This window comes from Monodelphis domestica, chromosome 5 (assembly GCF_027887165.1).
Source record: "Monodelphis domestica isolate mMonDom1 chromosome 5, mMonDom1.pri, whole genome shotgun sequence".
NCBI lineage: Eukaryota > Metazoa > Chordata > Mammalia > Didelphimorphia > Didelphidae > Monodelphis > Monodelphis domestica.
In genome coordinates this window covers 275932488-275957344 of record NC_077231.1, presented here as the reverse complement: position 1 = coordinate 275957344, position 24857 = coordinate 275932488, and the positions used below count along the sequence as shown (strand labels likewise).

At 38.4% G+C, this 24857-nt stretch overlaps 1 protein-coding gene across 7 annotated transcripts in view; it reads right to left on the bottom strand.

Annotated features, from left to right (window-relative positions):
- CDK14 (cyclin dependent kinase 14) overlaps positions 1-24857 on the bottom strand; it is a 648447-nt gene that overhangs the window by 157357 nt on the left and 466233 nt on the right. For all 7 annotated transcript variants that reach the window (XR_008912449.1, XM_056800182.1, XM_056800184.1 and 4 more), the window contains one exon: positions 17302-17365. Coding sequence is in view for 6 of the 7 variants with exons in the window: in XM_056800182.1 (XP_056656160.1) it covers positions 17302-17365 (64 nt within the window). In the remaining variant the exon portion in view is untranslated. The remainder of the gene's footprint in view (positions 1-17301; positions 17366-24857) is intronic.

The window sequence follows — 24857 nt, the reverse complement described above, 5'->3', positions numbered from 1 at the left end:
AAGTATGTTTTCCTGCCGCTCTCCTGGAGTAGGTTTACTGTAACACTTAGAACTTTAATAACTACATTCCCTTTTCAATTATGGCTAAGTTAGAAGTTTAAAATTGTGTTCTCGAAAGCGCCAGCTCGATTGGTGCATAGTGGAGAAATGCAATTAATTTAAACCTGCAGGGGCATATTCACCTTCTTCCCTTCTGCCAGGATGGCTGCTGCGGATGCCCGAATCTCAGCAGGAGATGAAAAGCACAGGGAAGGGCAGAGGAGAACTAACTTATTACAACAAAACACAGGGATGCAGGAAAGCCGGGGAATAATAGAGTTTCCACATTCCCAGGGTCGTCTCCCTAAGGAATAGCCTTTGACGCTGGCTAGGAGGGTTGGACTGGCTGGGAAAGAGCAAAGGCAAGTTGAAAAAAGATCTGAGATCCAATAAAAAGCAGCCCTTCACCTACAGGAAAACACTTCTGAAAGAGGAATTTTATCTGTTAGCTTGGAGTTAGGGTACAGTATACAGCTGTCGAGTGTGTTTATATTTACGTGCCTTTTTTATTAGAGGAAAATATAGATGTTTTTGTTTTAAACTAATTAAACCTTTTATAAGGAAATTATAAATGGAAAAGCAAACATGCAAATAATCAATGAGAGATTCCAAAATTTTTGAAAGACTTTATAGAATGCTCCTTATTATGATTATGGTTATTATTATTTTTGCAGAGGGGGAACCAAGAGGTTTAGGAGAATCAATTTTTATAACAAGGCTAAGGCTCCTGCATTTTTTTAGACAAAGATTCCATCTTTTTTTGCTGTGTATGGTCACTAGAATTGATGCTAAAGAAGAATCCAACACAGGAAAAGTTATCTGTGAAATGAAACATGTAAAATACCTGATTTATTTTATACACAAATTTCTCTCAAGTTCTAACAATCATCAAAGCAGAAGACAATAGAAGTCAAATAGCCTAACCTTGTTTTGCAGATGAGAGAACTGAGGCCCCAGTGAGTTAAGGAATTTTTGGTGATATTTAGTTGTTTTTCAGTTGGGTCTGACTCTTCTTCATGACCCCATTTGGGTTTGGGCTGCTTTTTTTTTTTTTGGTAAAGATACTGGAGTAGCTTATCATTTCTTTCTCTAATTCATTTTACAGATGAGCAAACTGAGGCAAACAGGCTGACATTACTTGAACAGGATCATACAGATAGATAACTATCTGAGGTCACATTTGAACTCAGGTCTTCCTGATTTCAGGTCCAGCACTCTTTCCACTGTACCACCTAGTATGTTAAGGAATTTACTCAAGGTTAAACCCAAGTTAAATGTCACCCTCCTGCATGAAGCTATCCTTGATCTGCAATGACTTTGCCCTATGGACCTTCCCCAATATTTTGAGCTTTTCTAATGTGTTTATCATGCAAAAATTGTATATATATATCATATATATTATATTTACATATATGCAGTATATACAGTGTATAAATATATAGGTATATAATATATAATTTTACATGACAAACACATTTACATATAATTATAATATATAAAATAAATATATAATATATAAATGTAATATGTTTTAACAAATATAAGTAATATATAAATGTATAATATGAATCTATATAAATTATATATATATAACATATAAACATATAATGCAAAACTATATATTTATATTTTTCTGTTATAAGATGTTGGGGTGGGGGGAAGTTGGGTTGGTGTCTTAATATTTATTTCTATATGACGTGGGGGTGGCATGGATACATATGATCTGAGCTCTAGCCAGCCCACTTTCACAGAGAACCTGCACCACCAGGACACTACCTGTGGGAAGAATCAGACAAAGCTGGGGACCTCTAAAGCTTCAGCATCCAATAGGGGATTATATCTTTCTGGAAGTCCTTCTGCATCTCTGGTTTAGGGTATGAAAGGTCCAATAAGAAGCCACTCCCCTGAGTACTCTTCAGGAGGAAAGGAGACTTTGCATCCATTCAACACCTCATCCCCCAGGTCCCAAAGACAAATTATACAAAAAGCCAACATAAATAATGAATGGTGAGTCCATTTATCCAAGCAGAACCGCCAACAGAATTCAGAGAAATTTGACAGATTATTATGCACCAGAGAATATGCAGGATTGAGGTCCTTTCCAGAGTCTCCTTTATTGCAAGGCTGGCAAGTCACAGAAATAATGAGGGGAACTCCCATACATGTTTGTGGATCAGAGGGCTCCAGTCTACCACGTACAATCCCTTTCCAAAGGGAATTTGGGGAGTTTGAAGAATTGGGGGAGTTTGGGGGGAATTCTGGGAATTTTGAAGCAGGTCTGGAACCTACTCCAGTAGCTCCTTTCAAGGCAGAACCTTTCTACCAGTATTCCCTTAACAAATTGGGGGGAAAACCCTCTCCATACCTAGCAGTAGTTCACAGTAGACTGCTCGTATTGTTCAGTCCTGTCCCACAGCCCACCAATATTGCCCATATGGTTTTCTTGGCAAAGATAATGGAGTGGTTTGCCATTTCTTTGGCTGGTAGACAAAGTGACTTGCCCAGGGTCACCCAACGAATAAATATTTGAAGCCACATTGGAACTCAGGTATCCCTGACTCCAGGACTAAAAATCTATCCACTGAGTGACCTAGCTGCCTAGGTGTGGTGAAGGGTTATCGCTCCCCAAAACAACCCCAGGCTTGGGAAGAAGCTGCATCACTATTTCCCTATTATACTTAAATTCCTTGAGGTCAGGGGCTAAGTTTTAATAAAACTATCCTCCTTGAATTAGTACTTTTCAATACAGGTTCAATGAATGTTTAATCACTGAAAAAAAATCAATCTAATGCAATTTCCTCATTTTACAGATGAGGAAACTGAGATACAGAAAGAATAAGTGATTTATTCAGTCATATAGCTAGTGGATGGCTGGGCTAAGATCAGAATTTAAGAAATTTAAAATAAATTAGGTAGTGGAAAATTTAATAAATCTATATTCTGGCTCTATGGACTTTTATTTTTTCAAATAAGCAATTTTTTGAAAACCTTTTTTTTTAAGTGTTCAGATGTAGCAGCACTAAGTAACATCTTTCCAGTTTGAAAGAATAAAGATGACTTTTTAAAATGCTGCTTCTAATATAGAAGAATACTTTTAGTTACCACTAAATGAAAGCATGTTTTTATTTCACCGAGGTATGCTTTTTACTTCCTGGCACATTGGTCTAGCAAGCCAAGTTTAGTTAATATTTTTATTGACATTTCTAATCAATGTCTAAAGCTTGATTTAACACACTGACATTTGGCCTTTGGAAATGAAATAGAAGAGAAAGAAAATGTAATTAATTCTCTGTGAAGTGAGAGGGTTGGATTAGAACACTTCTAAGGTGCATTTCCGCTAAATCTATGATCTGGATATTATCCTATAAACTATTTTATATTATTGTGACTTTCTGCTTTCTTAACATTATATATGAGTATTTGTCTGCTAAAGATCTATGAATGAGCCCCAACTTGTTCTAAAAAACATGGAGCAGAAGACGGTATCTCAGTGGCCATCTCATCCAACTCTTTAGAGTTCACATAGCATTTTTTGTTAAAGAACCATGCTGTAAGGCAGGTTCTCTTTATTGTCCCCTTTTTGTTGTTTAGTTGTTTTCAGTAGGTCTGATTCTTTGTGAGTCCATTTGGAATTTTCTTGGCAAAGATCCAAGGGTGGTTTGCCATTTCTTTTTCTAGCTCATTTTAAAGATGAGGAAACAGAGTTAAGTGACTTGTCCAGGATCACACAACTAGTTTGCCATTTCCTTCTCCGGCTCATTTTACAGATAAGGAAACTGAGGCAAACAGGGTTCAGGGACTTACTCAAGGTCACATGGTCAGTAAATGTCCAAGGCCAGATTTAAACTTGGTTTCCCTGACTCCAGGTCTGGCACTCTATCCATGTGCTATCCCCTTTACAGAAAAGGCTATTAGGGCTCACAGATGTGATGACTTGACTAGCTAAATGTCTAAGGAAGGATTTTCATTCAACTCTTCCTGACTCCAGGTCCAGAGTTTTATCTACAATGTAACCCAGCTGCTTAACGCTAACATTTAATGTCTTTTTGCACCAAAAATAACTGGAGAAATTGATTCACGCAATGAGCAGCTTTGCCCTAGTTTGTTACATACAAACTGATGTCTGAGGCTAACTCACAAAGAAAAACAGATTCCACATTAATATTCTCTCCTGAGAAAAATATCACTTGAATTTCAACTTATGAGTTTATCTATTATTAGTTAGATTTACCATTGCAGGTAATAGCATGTATTTGCATACACGCATGCACACACACACACACACACACACACACACACATGGGCTCTGTCATAATAATCTCTACTGCAAACATTATTATTTGACTGATAAGGAGGCACTTTCTGACAGTCGTGCATCAAGGACAGGTTCAAGCTAAAAAAACTTGAGCAGAATTCACAAGTGAGCTTATTAGCAAGCAGACAGCTGAATATATGGCTGGTCTGCCATGAGAATTTTGGAGGAAAAAATAAACATTTCACCTCAACTAATGGAAAAGCAACAGCTCTCCCCTGCCCACGTGTGTCCCCCCAAGTATGCTTTTTGGTCCATAACAACAACACACTTATAAAGCATTCCAAGGTTTGTATAATGCTTTCCTCAAAACAATCTATGTGATGGCTGGTATAAATAGTATTTCCATTTTAGATCTGAGCCACCCAAAGCCTTGCAAGATGAGCAAACTTGCTCATGGTCATGTAGCTAAGAAGTGTTTACAGAGGAATGTCTATCCAGCTCTTTTGTTTCCAAGTCTAGCATCCTGCTTTCAAGTCTACCCATGATGCCATGCTTCTTCTCCAAGAAGAATTACTCCATTCCATTGGTTTGATACAAGGATGCTTGGTGGTGGTGGTCAAAGAGGACCAATGGCGTGTCATGTCTTGACTTATGGAAGAATTGGATTTAAGTGAGACAGAGTAAGAGTACTTAGGTAGACTGAAAAAAAAGACATTCAAAGACTTAATAGTCTTGCCTTGACTTGATTTCCCTTTTTGAGCTGTTTAGCAGGGAGTAATGGCTAATTGCTTAACTGGCCTCAATATATTGGGTGACATTTTTTTTCTGGATGGTTTCCATATGTTGACCAACCTAAGTGATGTATTTTTTCATGCTAACAAAGGCAACCTCTTACTAGTACATTAGAGGCAGCCAGTGGCTCTCTTAAGAGTCAAGAAAAAGAAAATTCTCCTTCCCTCTCAGGTTTGGCCAGATCTAAGGCTGAGACCATTCTCTCCTGGTAGGTACAAATATTAGAGTGGAAGGGGTCTGTGTCTGCATCTGTAGTTCAATCTAACTTCTCGATTCAGGATTGTCCATGAATCTCATTCTAAGTGCTAGAAGGAACATCATAGATCATCCAGTTTAACATTTTTGTTTTATAACCTGGCTAGATGGGTTAAGCAATTTGTTCCAAAGTATCATAGTGCCAAAACCCCTTCTAGAATCTAGGCTTGCTGAGCTCTCCCTCTGGACACCGTAGCATCATGCACCTAAATCTCCCATCCCAAGATGACCCTATTCTAGATTTATTTTTTTAATTTCCTTTATTTTATTCCAGTAACACATCTACACACAAGTTTTCCAAGATTACATGATTCATGTTGTCTCCCTTCCCTCTCCCATAGTTGATAAACAACTCCACTGGGTTTTACATGTATTGTCACTCAAAACCTATTTCTCTGTTTTTCATTTCTCTAATAGAATAATCCTTCAAAACCAAAACCCTAAATCATATACCCAAATAAATGAGTGATAAATCACGTGTTTTCTTCTTCATTTCTACTCCAACAGTTCTTTCTCTAGATGTGAATAGCATTCTTTTCTATCCTATTCTATATTGTTGTGCTATAATTTTGATCTATTCTTGAATGGCCTAGTTGGTCTAGTCAAGCTCTTTCTTGAATTCCAGGACAATAATTTATATTGTATTTATTATATATTTCTTTTTTAAGTAAAAAATTTCTTTATTTTATTACAGTAACAAATCTACACATAAGTTTCCCACGGTTACATGATTCATGTTATCACCCTCCCCAATTCTCACCTCCCCTCTTGGGGCTGACAAGCAAGTTCACTGGGTTTTACATGTATTATCACTTATTACATATTTCTGCTAAATATACTTATACATGTGCATGTTGTTTATTCCATTAGAATGTAAGTTTCACCAAAGCAGAGCTGGTTTCATTTTTGTTTTTTTATGTCTCCAGAATCTGATATTACTTATGACTTTTCCACTGAATAAATGGATATTTACTATTCTAAATCTTCTGAAATCATCTTGAAAGGGCTAATTTGTCAACCTAAATTTCAGGTCAGTGAGGAGGCCACAAATGAAGTAGACACTGGATTTTTCTTTCTTTTCTTCAGAAACTACTAGTATTCACCACTTAGAGGCAGAAATGCATCTCAGACTTACATCATATTCCCTCAAGTCAGTAACTGGGAATTATACAATCTGATGCTTGAAATAATTTTCTCAAAAAATCCTAACAGTTTTTAAAAAATCATCTTAGCATACAAGGATTCAATATGAGCAATTTAATTTAAATTTCTTAAAATTTCACAAGGCAAATTTATACACAGTTTCAAAAGAAATTACTGAGTTTTTTTTTCCCCTCCTTTCAAATTTCTGGGTTTTTTATGGGCTTATAAAGCACTCCTTTTTTTTTTTTGATAGCTAACCCATATTTTAATTTAAAAGCTAAGCCCATAATTTAAAATAAAGCTTTACAGATACACAAGACAATGATGGTGATGTTTTAATGGATAGTCAGCAATTGTACAAAATGCATTACTGCAAACAATCTTTTACATACCCAATAGTATTATTGTCAAGAGAAAAATAAATGAGTAGCACAATTTTGAGCTCAAAAAAAAAAAGTCTACAAAGTTTCTAAGAGCCTAAGACATTAAGTTAATTTAAAGGATCTAGAATGTGCTGCATCAAACAACTATCATTAAATTTGTTCTAAATAGGATTAAGTAGAGACTGGGTAGAACTATATAACATTTGTAGAGCTACTGATACAAATTTAGACAATAAAATTATTTCTAATGGAGGGCCTCCTAATGAATTCTAGATTTCTATCAGGATTTGGGTTTACAGGTGTGTGTATGTGAGAAAGGGAGAGAGAGGGGGAGAGATATAGAGAGGCAGAGGGAGAAGAAGGAGGGAGAGAGAGAGAATGACAGACAGACACAGAGACAGATACAGAGAGGTAAAGACAAGAATTCAGAGCTGGGAGAGAGAAAAAAATTTCCCTCAGTAACCATATGAATAACTTCATTAAAAAAAACACACACTTCACTGTATTTGAGTATTACATTCAAATTCTTCTCATGATCAGCAAATAATGTCATCAACTGGTATGGCATTGGAGTAGGCCCTCTAGTGAATACAAAAGAGAAATGTTCCTTTCTTTTTTTTAAGGAAGCAAGAACGGTAAAAATAGGTATAAAAATCATTGAATCAAAAATGCATTTATTTTTATATAGGAGGACATAGAAGGGAGAGATCTTTGGGGAGGCCGTAGATAAAGGGAAGAGATAACAGTCTTAGAATATAACACACAAACAAACATACGTAAATATATATGTATACGAGTCTACTATGCCTTACCATCTGATGTCAGGGAGATTTCATACCAACATCATCTGTCCTATTTACATTTGTCTGTTATTTTCCATAATTTTTATAATTTGACACAAGAGAAAGCCTCCATCATTTGTCACCATAATCATCATCATTTGTTGCCATAAAGCCTTTGTTGTTAATAATGAATTTGTGGGCAAAGGACTGGAGGGGGGCCCCTGGAGGCTCCTCCAACCTGCTCCTCTTAGCTCATTAGTACAATGAGGTAATTTGCCAGACTAGCTAATTTTCACTTTGGAAATCCAAGAAAGCCTGAGTAGGAAGATGGAGGGAGCAGAGGAAGAAGAGAGAGCCATGGCAGTAACAAGCACCTGCGAGAGGGATTAGGCCAATGAATGGAGATGCTATCTAAAGAGGAAAGTCACAAATGAGGTCTACCAGTGGCCAGGGGAGTTAGAGACAGGAGCAAGACCTCTTGATCTGCCCATTTGTGCCTTTTCCTACAAGTAAAGATTCCCCTTTTTGGTGTGGTTCAACGAGTGGTGAGTGTATATTTTTAAAGAGTTGGCATTAGGTCCCTTGTTGAGATATAGAAGAAAAGGCCAGAGAAAAATCTCCTAAGAGCTAGTCTGCTCTGCTTTCCCTTATTCTGGATCAAGTGTTTTTATCCAGGCATTCCCAGGCAACTCAATATTAAAGGTCTGTGAAGTCCATCCTAAAAATGATCAACAGCCAGCCATGAAACAAGGTCATAATATTATGACTTCATTTTAAAGTTATAAAATTATTCTGTGTTCAAAAATGAGCATGGTGATTAATTATACACTGATTATATATTATACACACACACACACACACACACACACACACACACACATATATATATATATATATATATATATATATATATATATATATAAACGTTAGAAGACTGATGTACTAAAAAGTGCCTATAGAACCCTAAAAAGTGTCACTCTGTTGTATCATAAATTTAATTTCTGATGAAACAGGCATCAATAAACTTTAAGGGGGGGCAGCTGGGTATCTCAGTGGATTAAGAACCAGACCTAGAGATGGGAGGTCCTAGGTTCAAATCTGGCCTCAGACACTTCCCAGCTGTGTGACCCTGGGCAAGTCACTTGACCCCCATTGCCTAGCCCTTACCACTCTTCTGCCTTGGAGCCAATACACAGTATTGACTCCAAGATGGAAGGTAAGGGTTTAAAAAATAAATAAATAAAAATTAAAAAAAAAATAAACTTTAAGGAAGTATTTGGATGGCCAAAGCAAGATGGCAGGTTATTTTGGATTTATGCTTAAAGGTTATTTGGGGAAGAGTCCACCACTCTTATCTAGCTAAGAGGCTTTGGGAGGATGATGGAGCCTCCATTCCCCTTGCCTGGTGCAAGCCCACAGAAGATGCTGCTGCCTAGGAGTTTGATGAGTACTAAATGTGATGGGGAAAGGTCATTATTCATTTGTATAATCTCTGATATAATTTATATAATTGTGACCATTATGCAGTCATATCTTTAGCCTTAACCTCATTATTTTTCAAGTTCAGAAAGATTTTTGAAACGATAGATAAAAAAATTCTATGGTGAAAGAGGAGAGGGTGAAGGAGGGAGATGAGATAAGAGGGAGGAGAAAAGAGCACTGATGGGAAAGAGCAGACAGTGCCCAGCAGTGAGCTCATCCAATGGGTCCCATGGATATTGGCATTACTATGTCATAGACATGATCTGAGCCATGTCCATACCATGCAGGAAAGTGGTGACCTCACTGCCCTGCCTTCTGAGAGAGACATGCATCCACTGAGGGCAATAAACCAATTTTTCTATACTTTCTAGAAGGTTCTTTATTTTTTAAATTTTTCTTAATTTTAAAAATATTGTTCCATGTTTATATGATTCATTTTATTTCCCTCTCCTCTTCCCTCCCCCTCCCAGAGCCAATAAGCAATTCCACTGGGTTGTAGGAATGCTATCTAGAAGGTTCATTAAATAGATTAGAGGCCTCTGAACAGAGATGATGGAGCCCATGAAGAGTGGCCTAAAAGGCCACTTGAGTCAGCTAAAAGGCAACATAATCCACAGAATGCTGGGCCTGGGGTCAGAGAGATCTGAGTTCATATCACTGGAGATAATGAGCTTTTATGTATTTATGTATATATATATATTATTTATTATCTAATCCATTTTCAGGTTTATATATGTATGCATCTGATGATGCAGTAGTTCCCCACATCTTACCATCCTACCTGTCTTCCCACACTAAAATAGATTTTACCATAAGAAAAAAAAAACTAATTTGAGCGTGGATTTGGTAATAAAATGCAAAGGCTGACGAAAAAGACAATAAGGACACTTTCTGCCATAGAAGCTCACCACAGACACTGGCTGTCATAGAAGGTGGGATGTGGTCTGCCTTGACACGCATCCAAGTGGCTATAATTAGCCAAATGCTACAAAGACCTCATTATAACCTCTCACCTCAAGGTGGTCCCCATGGCCTGCACCCTGAGGACAACACGCTAATGAGACTCCAGTGGATTATAAAATGCCAATTTTTAAATGACCAGGAAACACAGTCAGAGAGGGGAGAGAAGTAGGGAAGCAATCCCATTCCAAGCAGAACAGCACTACTGATCTCCTCCATTAGGAGGGGAGGGCAATAATACCTATTTCTCTTAGGATGGATTTAAATTTGAAGGCATAGTAGAATCCGGAAGAACCTAGACTTCCCAGGTTAGCCTTATTAATGTGCATTTTTTAAGGCAGGGCTATGGACTACCAGGGCAGCATGTGATGTAAGGTTGCTATGGGAATGAGCTGGAGTTAAGGAATACTGAGTTAGAATAAATGTGAGAGTGGAACAGAGCATAGGAAGACTGAAGAGACATGTATCTATTCAACTGTAATCTAATCCATTTTTGAGGCAGGAAATATCAATTTTATTAAATCCACACACATACTTTGAAATATCCTTGAACCAAGTCACTTCCTTTTGGGGTAAGATTTGCTCTCCATTCTCTGTGTCCAGGGTATCCCTAAAGAAATCTACCCAAGTTTAGAACAAAAGAGAAGGTCAGAAATCTGGGAAAGTAAGGCTTCTTTTAAAAATTAGCATTTTGCCTTTGCTGTATTAAGTATACCCAAGGAAAAGTAACTGACTTTTTGGATAATTAATTCAAGTCAGGTTAGACTAGAGTGTTAACTTAATTTAAGGCCAAGATCATAACAAAATGATAAGAGCATTCCCATCAAAATAATCCATTAGCAAACATTAATAAAACAAAGCTCTACCAATGCCCCCCCACTCAACAAAAATATGGATAATCTTTAAAATATTAAACAAGAAAAGGAAGCATTTTAAAATCTAAGAGAAATCAAGAGATGATGATGAAATCAGCATTGGCCCAGAAATTCTACCACACATTTTTTCTCTTTAAACAGTGGCTCTGGTCTTTTCTTCTTTTTTCACCATAGAAAAGCATTTAAATGAAAGCTCATAGTTTGGTATAAAGCCAGCTCAAATCCAGCCTCAGACACTGTGACAGTGATCCTGGGCAAGTTACTTCATCTTTGCTTGTCTCAGTTTCCTCATCTGTAAAATGAAGATAATGGCAGTAGCTCCCTCCCAGAATTGTTTTGAGGATCAACCAAGATAATATTTATAAAATCCCAATCAATGAAAAGACGCACAAAATGTGGTTCTTTCTCTCTCTCTCTCTCTCTCTCTCTCTCTCTCTCTCTTCCTTCCTTCCTTCCTTCCTTCCTTCCCTCCTCCCTCCCTCCCTTTATTTCTTTTTTTCTTTCTTTCTTTCTCTCTCTTCCTCCCTTCCCTCCCTTCCTTCCTTTCTTTCTCTTTCTTCTTCCCTCCCTTTTCTTCCTTCCTTCCTTCCTTCCTTCCTTCCTTCCTTCCTTCCTTCCTTCCTTCCTTCCTTCCTTCCTTCCTTCCTTCCCTCCCTTCTTCCTTCCTTCCTTCCTTCCTTCCTTCCTTCCTTCCTTCCTTCCTTCCTTCCTTCCTTCCTTCCTTCCTTCCTTCCTTCCTTCCTTCCTTCCTTCCTTCCTTCCTTCCTTGTATATACTTCTTCAACCACTGCCCAAGTCCTGCTTAGTTCACCACAGAGTAACTATGCAATGCACTGAGCCTTCTTTACCATATCACCAGAGCACTGGAGTAATCCAACTCTTATCTCTCTCCCTGACTCACTATGTCACCAGAATATCCTTTGCCCTCAAACACTGCCATGATCAAAGTATTCATTCCTATACTTCAAGGTGAAATAAAAAAGTAAACTGAAGAGAAACTGTTACTGATTGAAATAGAGAGGTAAACGGAGGGGAACTGTTTCTTCAGCAATGACTGTTGTTCTCTGGCTGGCTATGACAAGAGAGGCTGCTACAGGAACCTGAACCTGCTTATTAGTAATGGAAGTAGAAATGAGAAATGCTGAGGGATGCCACCATACAGGAATGCTGGTACACAGGGGACTACTTATAAGGGACTGCCCTGGGGTTACCTATTGATCCCTACTGATTGCTGATGGATCAATCTACTTCCTAACCTCCTTCCTCTCTCACTCCCTCTCTTAACCAACCTCTCCCTTTTGCCTCCCTCACCTCCCAAATCTTCTTGAAGCCTTTGCTTCTTCCCTTCCTCCTGAGTGAACCATAAAGATACTCCAGTTGCTTTCTCAGTCAAGGGGTTTATTGGGATAACAGGATGGGAAACTGAGGTAAGAGGGATGAGGATTTCCCTAAAATATGGGGATAATTTTGAAAGGTTTGAGGAAGTATCCCAGTCACAAACTGTGACTCTGTGACAGTTAGGGATACAGGGGACAATGGCTTTTAGGATCTTCTTTCTTATCTTCTTCACAAATCAGCCAGGTCCCTCAGCTGTCTCAGGTCTCTCAACCACAGAAAGAAACAAAGTTCAAAATCTCTCCTTTTCTCCTGGCCAGCTCAACTCTCTTATAGATCACCAACTCAAAAGCTTCTCCCCTGATCAGCTTCCACTGCTCAGAGTCAGAAAGACAGAGACCAAGTCCCAAAAGCCAAGTTTCTCTTCTCAGTGTCAACTTCAACTGCTCAGAGCCAGAGACAAAGTCCAAAAAACAATTCAGCCCCGCCAGCGTCCTTTCAGTCAGATTCAAACCTCCAGGGAGACAGTGAGTGACTTCAAGTCAGAGACACAGAGACCAAAATCCAAGTTTCTCCTCTCAGTGTGGCCAGCCAAAGCCCCCAACTGCCCCTCCTGGGAATATTCTGTTGGAATCTTCTCTTGACTGACATCTAGAGCTAGGTCTCCAGTCCTACATCTTGGTCCACAAGTCCTGCAAAGCCTCTCTCTCTTCATGTCTCTATCACAAAGGTTCCTTATTTATTATATGCTTCAATGTACTCGTTCCTACCACGTCTTTCTACCATTTTCAATCACTGCTGCATAAGAAAAATTTAATAGTGCATTTATACATAGTACCACATTAATGGTTTGATAATCTTCTTCCCTATCTATTCAGATAAGTCTGTTTCTTGGCTCTATGAACAGACAAGAAATGTCTTGGACATGTCTTAGTTCCATTGACATGATCCCTAGTGGTAGCACATTGAAAGGAACAATTAATATATTTGGATATCAACACTATGAAAGAAAGATTTAGCGCCATACGAAGCTGTATCTGATTTGGCTTGCATCTTCTCCAAAGGATATGATGCTGAACAGAATTCTGGAATAATTTGATCTAACTTCATTGTACAGAGAAGTCTTTCCTTTCACATTCCATTCTGTTTCTCTCCTAAGATTTGGGACTTTAGACTATTACGTGTTTTTAAAAAATGCTGAACTTTAAGTTTCCAAAGTAGAGAAAGTTGCTCAGGCATGGTGTACCTCATTAGTCCTTGGAACAAGTCAATCAGAAAGTGAAGGTTTCTCTCTTAATCCCATCTCCCTAAATCTGCAGGACTTTGAAACTATCTTAAAACAGAGATCATTTAGAATTTTCAGCCAAAGCACAAAAAATAGGGCACTTCGGAGCAGCAGAGAAGAAGGGTTCACTGAGTAGTATCCACTGTGAGAAAACAATAAAAGTTAAAGAAGATAAAAATAGCCTTCCAATTCAGCCATCCATTTAGATTGCTGATTTATTCCTATGGTCCCTAAAAAAGGCATGAGGAGAAAAAGGCCATGTTTGGCTCATTTACAGAAACTATCCATAGCCTCTTTTCCCTTCACAGAATTGTGTAATTTTAGAGCTTCCTTGCAATTGTTCTCAGCAATTTTATGGTGGGTCTGGGTTTCACAATCCATGTTTTATTGCAGAGGGGAAAAAAAGAGAAACATCCCAACAAAAGAACCATGTTACAAACAGTTCATTTCACTGTATTTTATTGACTGTCCAATTCCAACCCTTTCAGGCCTCCTGGAAAAAAAAAAGACAACTGCAGAATCCTTGAGACTCTTCTGAGTTGAGTGTAATCATAAAAAGGGAAAGTTTCATGACTGCCACCTACTGTCCAAGGAAATTGTGACTGCTTTTAAGAAATGGATTACATTTTTATTTTTCCTATCAAGTTTAAGCTATCCGGGGTCTACATGTTTTTTTAAAGGTTCTTATGTTGAAATCTCAAAACAGATTATCATATATATGTGTGTGTGTGTGTGTGTGTGTGTGTGTTTTATGTAACATTATATGTGTACATATACACATATTTCTGTTTTAATGTCTAAAGAAAGAGGGAGAAAAAGGGAGAAAGAGAGGAAAGAGGCAGCAAAACACTGACGGAGAGGGGGAGAGACAGAGAGAGAGACAGAGAGAGAGAGAGAGAGACAGAGAGAGAGACAGAGAGAGACAGAGAGAGAGACAGAGAGAGAACGAGAACTGTAATGCAGTTATTTAAAGATATCTTGGGAGGTGAGAACTATATACAAAAGCTTGAATAATTTCCTTTCTATGAATATTTTTCTAGTGTTTAATATTCCCAAAGCTACATCTTTAAAATAAGTTTTATATAGTCAAATAATAATATTGTGTGTGAGAGACATGGAACACAACTATTTTTTAAAAGCTCCAAAAAAATGTGACACAGAAGGAAACAAAGAGGACCATGGAGGTTGGATTGGGCAGTCTGCCATATATAACCAATGAAGAACTTCAAAGAATAGAAGCACAAGATGGCACCAAGGAAAAGGCAGCCAGGGAAGAGGAGGGCTAAGCGAAGGGAAGGATTCCAGATGGACCACTAGGGTGCCTTGTTGGTACCCTTGCAATGGTGGGAAGAAGTTAGGAAGGTTACTAGCACAGAAATGTGGCAAACTTGGGGAGGATTTGGCACATGAGTGGCAGGCAGGGATGAGTTGCCATCTATCACTGGGAGAAAGATTCAAATTGATGAAATCACAGTTAGATTTCAGTATTTTGAGTATTAATCCCAAATAGCCACAAATAGGTTTCGGATTTTTGGAAGTTTATCTTTAAAACTACTCATTCAGCAGAAGAAAACATCTGATTTATCACTTGTTTATTTGGGTAGAGGATTTGGGGTTTTGGTTTTCAAAGATTTCTCTATTACAAAAATGAACAATATGTAAATAAGTTTTGAGTGATAATACATGCAAAATCCAGTGGAATTGCTCGTCAGTTCTGGTGGGGAAGAGGAGAGGGAGAGGGCATGAATCATATAACCATGGAAAATTTATGTGCAGATTTGTTACTGGAATAAAATAAAGAAAAGCATTTAAAAATAATAAAAGAATTATACATTCATCCATAGCTAGAAAAAATAAGCTTTAATTAAAATAAGTTGGTCACTAATTTTTCTCTCAGATATTGCCAGTCTCTAGCTGTCACCTCAACGATTGATGAGCTGTCAAAAGTTTCTATTTAGTCTCCCAGTTTCAAGTCACTCTCCACACCAGTTCATCTAGAGTGATGATTATTATTAAAGTTATTAAATACTATCAAGTAGCACTTATTTATTATTAAAGTTATTATTATTATTGCTAAAGTTGTTAAAGTGATTCTGCTCAACTACAGGCCTGACCATGCCACTCCCCTAAAACCTATTTAATTGACTCCAATGGCAAAATCCTTGGTTAAACTTTTTTTTTCCCCTTTTAAATCTTTACTAAGTATTAGTTCCAAGGCAGAAGAGAGATAAGGACTGGGCAATGGAGGTTAATTGACTTTTCCAGGGTCACACAGCTTAAGTGTCTGAGGCCAAATTTGAACCCAGGATCTCATTTCTCTAGCTTGGTTCTCCATCCCTTGAGTCACCCCGCAGATCCCTCTGTAAAACCTTTAAAGCTCTTAACAATCTGGCCCCTTTTTGCCCATTCTTCCAAAAGTATACCCTATAATTTAATGACACTGGCCTCTGTGCTGGTCTTTTCACAAGACACTTCATCTTCCAACAAAGCCCAGCGCTCTCTTAAATTTGCTTCCTATCTTCTCAGGCTTCCCTCAAGTCTCTTCAAGTCAAGTCAAAGATCTATTTACCCTCCCTCCCTCCCTCCCTCCCTCCCTCCCTCCCTCCCTCCCTCCTTCCTTCCTTCCTTCCTTCCTTCCTTCCTTCCTTCCTTCCTTCCTTCCTTCCTTCCTTCCTTCCTTCCTTCCTTCCTTCCTTCCTTCCTTCCTTCCTTCCTTCCTTCCTTCCTTCCTTCCTTCCTTCCTTCCTTCCTTCCTTCCTTCCTTCCTTCCTTCCCACCTCAGAATCAGTACTGTGTATTGGCTCTAAGGCAGAAGAGTGGATCTACCTTCTTTCTGAAAAAAGTCTTTCTAGGCTTTTTCAATCTTGTTATATTCCCTCTGAGATGGTCCCTTATTTATCTTGCATTAATGGTATTCCAAAAACAACTTTGCGCCATTTTAAATTAATAAAGCTAATATGCCAAATGACATTTAAAAGTTACTGAAATTTAACATTGCATTAAGAATTTGGGGAATATATCCAATATTGTATTGGTATTTAGTTGTTGCACGTTCTCTCCCACAATAAATTGGGCACCTCCTCAAGAACAGGCATTACTTTCTGCCATCTTTTGTCTGGCACATAGTAGGTATTAAATAAGTGTTTTTTGACTTGATTTCTCAAGAATTTCCTCTGGAAAAACCAGTCCAATTTAGCCATCTTCTCCAGGATACCTTTCATGAAGCCAGAGGAAGTAAGAGGCAGTAGGAGTATGTTAGGAGAGATGGTGAGTATGGAACTCAGTCTCATCATGGACTAGAATGGACTTCAGATGTGCCTAGCCTGGGTAAAACCTCTCTGTTCAATAATTGGTGATGACTATAAAATGGAACAGATGTTTCTTTGGAGTGCAAAGATATCAGACCAAACCAGACTCTGTTGTATTAAGAATGGAGACAGAAAATAGAACCACATAGTCTAATGCAAAATTAAAAATTAAAAAATGGTTTTAAAAACTGGCCATATTAGGCAGGGGTGAGATCCTCGGGGAAACACATGCAGAATTGACTTGAGAAGCCCTCCAACCTACTTTTCCATTGCTGTAACTTCAGTGAGATCCACAGCATACAAAAATCTACTTGAGGTTTAATGTGAGCTGGCGGGAAAAAGTTTATTTGCGTCCCCTCATCACAGGGGCTGCACTTAAGAGGGTGCAGCTGCTTAAACAAACTTACCCGGCTTAAAATGTGGCAGGGAATAGACTCCAGGCCACGTATCCTCATTTGGCGTTCCAAGAACCTGTTGAAAAGCAGGAAACAGGGAGAATAATGGTTAATATTTCTAAAGCACTCAGGATCCTGAAGTGTCCAAGAACATTAGACACAATGTATTCTGATACCCTGAACTCTTCCCATTACTGGTGCCACAATGTTTTACTTGAGTGAAAGCAAAACCTGGCTGGAATTTCTCCCCCAAAGTAAGTCTTTGTAATTTAAGAAATGCTTGAATGAAGTAAGAAAAGTGATGTTTTACGTGCTTTATAAATCACAGCTAAATCTGAACAGTCAGTCTGGGACATGAACCAAGGGCTGTCATGATCGCTCAAGGTGCAGACTTCCCAAGGGGCTTCCTTCTGGAGTTTCCTACCTCATTCCAAAGTTACACACCTCATTGCCCAATGCATCTTAAGAATTCTGATATCCGCTTCCCTAAATCCTCTCTGTTTGGGCATCCCAACGCTTCAAAGGGTTAGAATGAACAGCTGAATGCTCACCATCCTTTACTGTACTTATTAATCAAGCTAAAATATGAAACAATGACAGGTGAAGCTTTTTCTTCTCCAGAAACGATTCTTCCTATTCTTTTATCATCCCCCATCCCAAATCCCGAACACTTTATTTCTACCGCTTCTCTACACCCTCCTTTGAGGAGGAAAGTCACTGACAATTGTGCATATTCTTATATAAAAAAGGAATTTTTCTGTTGATAATCTCTAGTTGATACACCCAAAAAAGCATTCAAAATCATTGTGTGGAAAATGAAAAATAATATTATTGGTGGGGAAAGGGCCACACTTGGAGTCAGAGAACTGAAGAATGAACCTGGGTGGCCTATGGCTAATTATTTCACTTCTTTGGGCCTCAGATTCCTCATCTGTTAAATAAGGGGGTTAGACGAGAGGATTTCTAGGGTCTCTTCCATTTATGGATCTAAAAGTAAGATTGTTCCCTCATTTTCTCTAACAAATCTGGTCTAGCCTGGCATATGCAGGGAATGTAGGGGAAACATTTTCAGAGAAAATCACAAAATTTTAGAGTTAGAGTATAACACCTTTACATAATCCAACAAAAAAAAAATCAAACTTAATACTTAAAAAATGCAAACTAACCACAAAATAAGTTTCATCTTACAAAAAACACCTGGCATTTGATAAGGTAGAACCAAATGGCTTAAGAACCAACACCGAAACAGGTCCCCTTCCCTGGCACCCCCAACACCCACCCCCCCAAAGGAAGAAAGCTTTTGTTACTCCCCTTCTTAGGAAGCTGAAGTGGTTCCTTGATGACTCGAGGACCAAAGAGAAACTTGTCTTTTATGGTATTTAACAGCCTTCTGGCTCCAATGTGCTTTTCCAGACTTCTGATAATTATATCCCTTCATGAACTCTGTAGTCCAGTCAAACTAACCAACTTGCTGTCCCTCACTTATAATACATCATTTGCTATTAGCAAGTCTTCCCATAGTCTGTCTTCCATGTTTGCAATGACTTCCCACCTATCCCTCCATGCAAGCTCTAATTTCCTTCAAAACTCAGTTCAGAATCACTTCCTACATAAAGTTTTCCCAATTCCCCCAGTTACAAGTGCCTTGCCCCCCCAAATTAATTGGTATCCTATATCTCTACTTTTCTATGTCTATGTCTCTCTGTTGTTTAGTCATTTTTTCATTTGTGTCAGACCCTTCATGGCACCATTTGGGGTTTTCCTGGGAAAGAAACTAGAGTGTTTTGCCATTCCCTTCTCCAGCTCATTTTACAGGTAAAGAAACTGAGGCAAACAAGGTTAAATGGCTTGTTCAGGATTTATAGGTATAAAGTACCTAAGACTAGATTTGAACTCATGAAGATGATTCTTCCTGATTCCAGACCCAGAACTCTAACCACTGAATCACGAAAGTGTTCTTATGTCTTTTTACCTCTATCTATCTTTTTCTCTATATCAGCATTTATCATCCATTTCTATATCTCTTTTTCTCTGGTTCCATCACTCATTCTTTTCCTCTCTCTCTACTTCAATTTATATAATTATATCCATATGCACACATTATTACATGTCTATTTCCTGACTGTATAATAAGGTCTTTGAGGGAATTGATTATTTCTTTGAGGGGAGCCAACATCCTGAGCCCCACAGTGCCTGCCACTTTAGAGATAGCTGAGGAATTATCATTCACTATTTCTCTCTTCTCTTCCTCTTGGTGATAATGGTTGGGTTACTGCCAATCTTCATAGCTAAGCATCTCCGTATTGTTGCTTTGGGGCTAATGAGGAAATGCAAAAGAGCTCTGAAGACAAAATATACTTGAACTAGTATAAATATTATCAATATAACTAGATCAATAGCAAAAAAAAAGCCTTACTAAGGCAACTAGGTCATGTAGCAAATAAAGTGCTAGTCCTGGACTCAGTAAGAGTCACTTACTTAGCCCTTTACCAGTTGAATAACCCTAGGTCTGCCTCAGCTTCCTCCACTGTAGAATGGAGATCAGAAGAACGCCTACTTCCCGAGCGCAGCTATGAGGAATAAATATGATAAAATTTATAATGCTCTTAACACAGATTCTGGCACAAGGTGGGTGCTTATTCATGTTTATTCACTTCTCCCTTTTCCCCTTCTCTGACTAGAGTCCAAGGAAAGGAGGAAGAAGGGCAGGAAGGGCTGTGGAGGTGATAAGATTAGATCTAGAAATTTAATTTACCTCTGGGTAGGTTCACAAGAGTCTCTTCTACCTTGACAATTGTGATAAGGGTATATCTGGGCAAAATGGAAAATTAGCAGCAGAAATAGGAAGACTCAAAGTCTTGGAGTGCATGCATAGCTTTCTTGGGGAATGTGCTATTTAAAGCACACATCACATTTTCGGTCAAGAACTTTAGAGAGGCAGGGCTGAACAAAACCCATTCTGCCAGCCAGGCAATAGCAAGAGCATATCTTATATCCCATGTGTGAAAACAGAGTTCCTTTAAAGACAAAACAGCATGATCTCAGTTACTTCTTTTCATTCTCTCCTAATAAGAGTACAGTATAAGAACACTTTCTGCATCCCATTCTGGGGAGAAATCATGCTTGTAATGCTATGGCATAAAAGCTACTAGAAAGAAGAAACTAGGTCCACCAAACACAAACATTTCATCTCCCTATTCTTTGCTTAAGGTTTTGAATAAGATACTCTAAGATTGGATGTTCCATTTCTAGAACCTCAATCTTTGACCTTCTTCCCTACTTATAGGCTTTGAAATCTTCTTCTTCCTTGGCTATGAGACCAGATTTGATAATCATTTATATCTTCATTAGGAAAAAAAAGCAAAGAGTGAAAGATGAGATAAAAATGGAATTTTCTCATGTAAAGGACTTTTTGAAAGAAGGAAAGAAGGATGAATCCTAGGTTGGAAATGGTATGCAGATTTCAATCACTCATGATGTCTTTATACTACTAATTGGGAGGCAGTCAAGTGGGATTAAAATTTTTAAAAAGCCATTATTAGAGGGACAGCTAGGTAGCACAATGGATAGAGCACCAGACTGAGAACCAAGAGGATCTAGGTTCAAAGCCAGCCTTACCACTCTTCTGCTTTAGAACTAACACTTAGTATTGATTCTAAGAGAGAAGGTAAAGATTATATGTGTGTGTGTGTGTGTGTGTGTGTGTGTGTGTGTGTGTGTGTGTGTGTGTGTGTGTGTATAAATTAGATTTGGCAACTAAGAGACCAAAGACACAATGTTGGAGCCAGCAATTTCAGACAAATGATGAATTCAGAAACCAGACTGCTTAGAGTTCATAAACACCCCAGGAAGCAAGCTTTTTTTTTTTTTTTTGCCTTGTGCAATGAGTGTAGGGCTTGTCCCAAAAACAACAACAATCCTATTTACAGCTCAGAGGGAGGGGGCTGAAGAAAAGACTTCCCTACTGAGATTTGTTTATTTGGCAAATAACAAAAAAGTAGAAGGAAATCTTCTAAAGTTTTTAGCTACAGGACCCCAAATTAAAATTATATTATAAAAAATCAGGTTCTGTCTAAAATATTTATCTGCTCTTAAAACTGACTAGAAGCAGCATCTCTAGCTTTCTGGATCAATGCTCAGCAGATTTAGGTGATATTCTCTCCTTTGCAATGCAGGTCCCCAAACTAAAAATTTTTGAGTGGCAGCTACTGGAGAAACCCCCCAAATTTGACCAGTAGACATAGATGGCACATACTTCTGATGAACTTTAAGAAATGAAGGGGGACTCCCACAGAGAGAGTGAGAAGGAAGTCATCCTCTGATTCTCTGGAGATCTTAAGGAGATGAGCAGGACGTTAATTCCAGCTGAATAATTTCAAGTTCTTGCCAAAGGACCTACCACTGAGGTATTAATGACTTTAGAGTGATTTGAAGGTGACCTCTAAGTTATCTGGAGGAAAGGTGAATAATTCATAAGTTCCTAATGGGAACCACTAGGCGGGTAGGTGGCACTGAGAGTGGATAGGGGACCAGGACTGGAATCAAGGAGATTCATTTTCCTGAGTTCAAAGCTGACCTCTGACACTTACTATGAAACTCTGGGCAAGTCATTTAAGCCTTTTTGCCTCAGTTTTCACATCTGTAAAATGAGCTGGAGAAGGAAATGGCAAACTACTCCAGTATCTTGCCAAGATCACTCTGAATGGGGTCATGGAGAGTTGGAAACAACTGAAACAAATGAACAAAAACAGCACTAGTAAAGAAGCTTCTATTGCCCTCCATGTGCATAGAGCTGCTTTAAAAATAGAAGACATACCTGGCCCAATATACCAAGGGCTGGATTTGGAATCAGGAAGGTCTGAATTCCAATCTGGCCATTTAGTAACTCTATAACCCTACCCAAAGATCTTCAGTTCTTGGGACCTTAGCATTCCAAGGTATAAAACAAAATAATGTAGTATAATGGAATAAACACTTGAATTGGAGTCAGAGGTCTTAGATTAAAATCTCAGCTCTCCCCCTTTTACTATGTGACCCTACTTAAAGCATATCCACTTCTCCCCAACTATTTGCCTCTGCAAGTATCAAAGGGCCAGTAGAGGCTAAGAGTCGGAAATAGAATTGATGTGATAGTGAGGGATAATCTTTTGGGGAAAATGGCAGGGGTGTGCTCCATGGCACATATAGAAGGGATGGGTGGTCTTGACGAGGAGAAAGGACAATTCTTTTGGAAGGAGTTTAAAAGGGGCAAGATAAGTAGGACTATTTTGGTACCTGAGGAAACAAATAGTTGGGGAGAATTAGAGGTGATTTAAGAAAGACACACAATGACATTTTGCAGAACAAGTCACCCATCAGGAGATGCCATGCCCAGTGAGCTCAGCTACCAAATTAAACTGTAGAGAGGACTACAAAAGAGTGATGAATCTAGGAAAGATGCTTTTTGCAGGGAGAGTAGTAGAAGGCTCCCATGAGAAAAGGGAAGGCCTTGCCTTGGATCCAGAATGTATGCCTTTGCTTCATTGAAGAACTATTTTGCTACTAATGTTTATGCTACATTTCAGTAAATTTCTTTGCTTTGAGTTAATCATATCAACTGGCAATTAAAGAGGGACAGACATGGCAGCACATGAGCTATAGTTTTAGGAATCAGGATGCATCAACGACCTGGAACCTGGGGTGGACATCCCTTAGGTGATTCAAGGTGTGAATGCAAGTTAGGATGGAGCCTATGGAGGGCACTAGAGTTTTAATGATGAAGCCAAGTCCCAGAGAAGAGATGAGAAAACGTCCCTGCTACTGACACTGCAGGGGATGGAGTGTCTGGGTGTGAAATATGGCATATTCAGGTCTAACGTGGTTTGGCTGAACTGTTTTTTGTTTGTTTTGGAAATCTTTGTTATAAAAGTAGTCCATCTGGGTAGGGGAGGTGAGAGGGACCTATTAAAAATTGAACGTGCTAAAAAAAAGAAAAGAAAAGAAAAGAAAAGAAAAGAAAAGAAAAGAAAAGAAAAGAAAAGAAAAGAAAAGAAAAGAAAAGAAAAGAAAAGAAAAGAAAAGAAAAGAAAAGAAAAAGAGCAATTTTTAAAAGGAAAAGAAAATATTCCTAGCTATGGCTTTGTATAGTCCTAAGAACTTTCAAAGTATTGATTCTATATGGTCCTGTATTATTTTTGCTTTCTTGCACTAGAAAATTTCATTTTTATGGAATACAAATAATCCCTGGGATTCAATTCAGATTTATGAAAACTAATATCCAAAGTAATAATATCCTCTTGGAAGCATCACAAATGGGTTGTGAGCATCCCAACAGTTCTGTGAGGGAGCTGAGAAGACCACAGGCTAGAGACACTCACCACCATGGTAGCCTTGGGGTTTGGGATCAGGGAAATGCCCCAAGGGTTGTCTCTGGCCAGAAACCCATATTACCTCCCCCAGATATTCTGTTCTGAAATAAGGTCACCATAACTTAGAGGAAAGATAGAACTCTACTCCTAGGAGAGAGAAATATTAATGAAGGTCAATCTGCAGTTCTTTAGCAGTATGAGTCCAGATTTGATAGTCATTTATAACTTCATTAGAAAAAAAGCCAAATAGTGAAAGATGAGATAAAAATGGAATTTAATCATGTAAAGGATTTTTTCAAAGAAGGAAGTAGAGGATGAATCCTAGGTTGGGTGTGTGTGTGTGTGTGTGTGTGTGTGTACATACTTGTAGGGGGCCATCTTGCTGGAGAAGGTCTTCACTAACAAATTTCCCTTTCCTTGTTCCATTAGGATGGAAACAAAATGGGAAAAATTAAAAAAAAAAATGGGGAAGATGATTATGGGAAAGAGGTGCCACTTGCTTACCCGCTGGATTAGAGTTTGAATCCTGCCTGGGCTAATATTTTTTGTATAGATTTAGACTAATTGCTTAAGGTCCCTGGGTCCTGGTTTCTTTAAAATAATGGATTGTGCTAAATGACCTTTGTGGACTCATCCAATTCTAGGTGGTCCTTTGTATGATTCTAGGTGGTTTTTTTTTTTTCCCCCAGCATATTTCATGCACTACGCAGCAATACCTGGAACGGCCAGAAGAGGGAGCCAATGGATAGCAAAAGAGAGTTACTTGCTTTCATAACAGGAGTTATAGAGTATCCTAGTAGAGTAGTTTGACTATTTAAGAAAGTATTTTGGAATGGCGCGTTGGTTACGGGAGGGGGGTGGGAGGAGGGGGTAGAAAGAGCATGAATCATGTAACCATAGAAAAATTTTCTTCATTAATCAAATCAATAATTTTTTTAAAGAGAAAAAAAAAATAAAGTATTTGTTAAAGCTTTGGTGTCAAGAAGGTCAAGAAGGAAGCCGTGCTCTAACCATTTGAATGGACTGCCACATAGCAAGTATATGTAAGAGAAGGAATCCCAATACAGAGCCTAGATGGCTGACAATGTCATTTCGAAAAAGTCTGATGTTCCTGGATTTATATATATTTCACAAAAGGGAAGCTGGTCTGAATTGATTTAGCAGAACCAAAGGAAAGGAGTTATCTTCATCAGATAATCTCTCAAGTCTTTTTCAGATTTG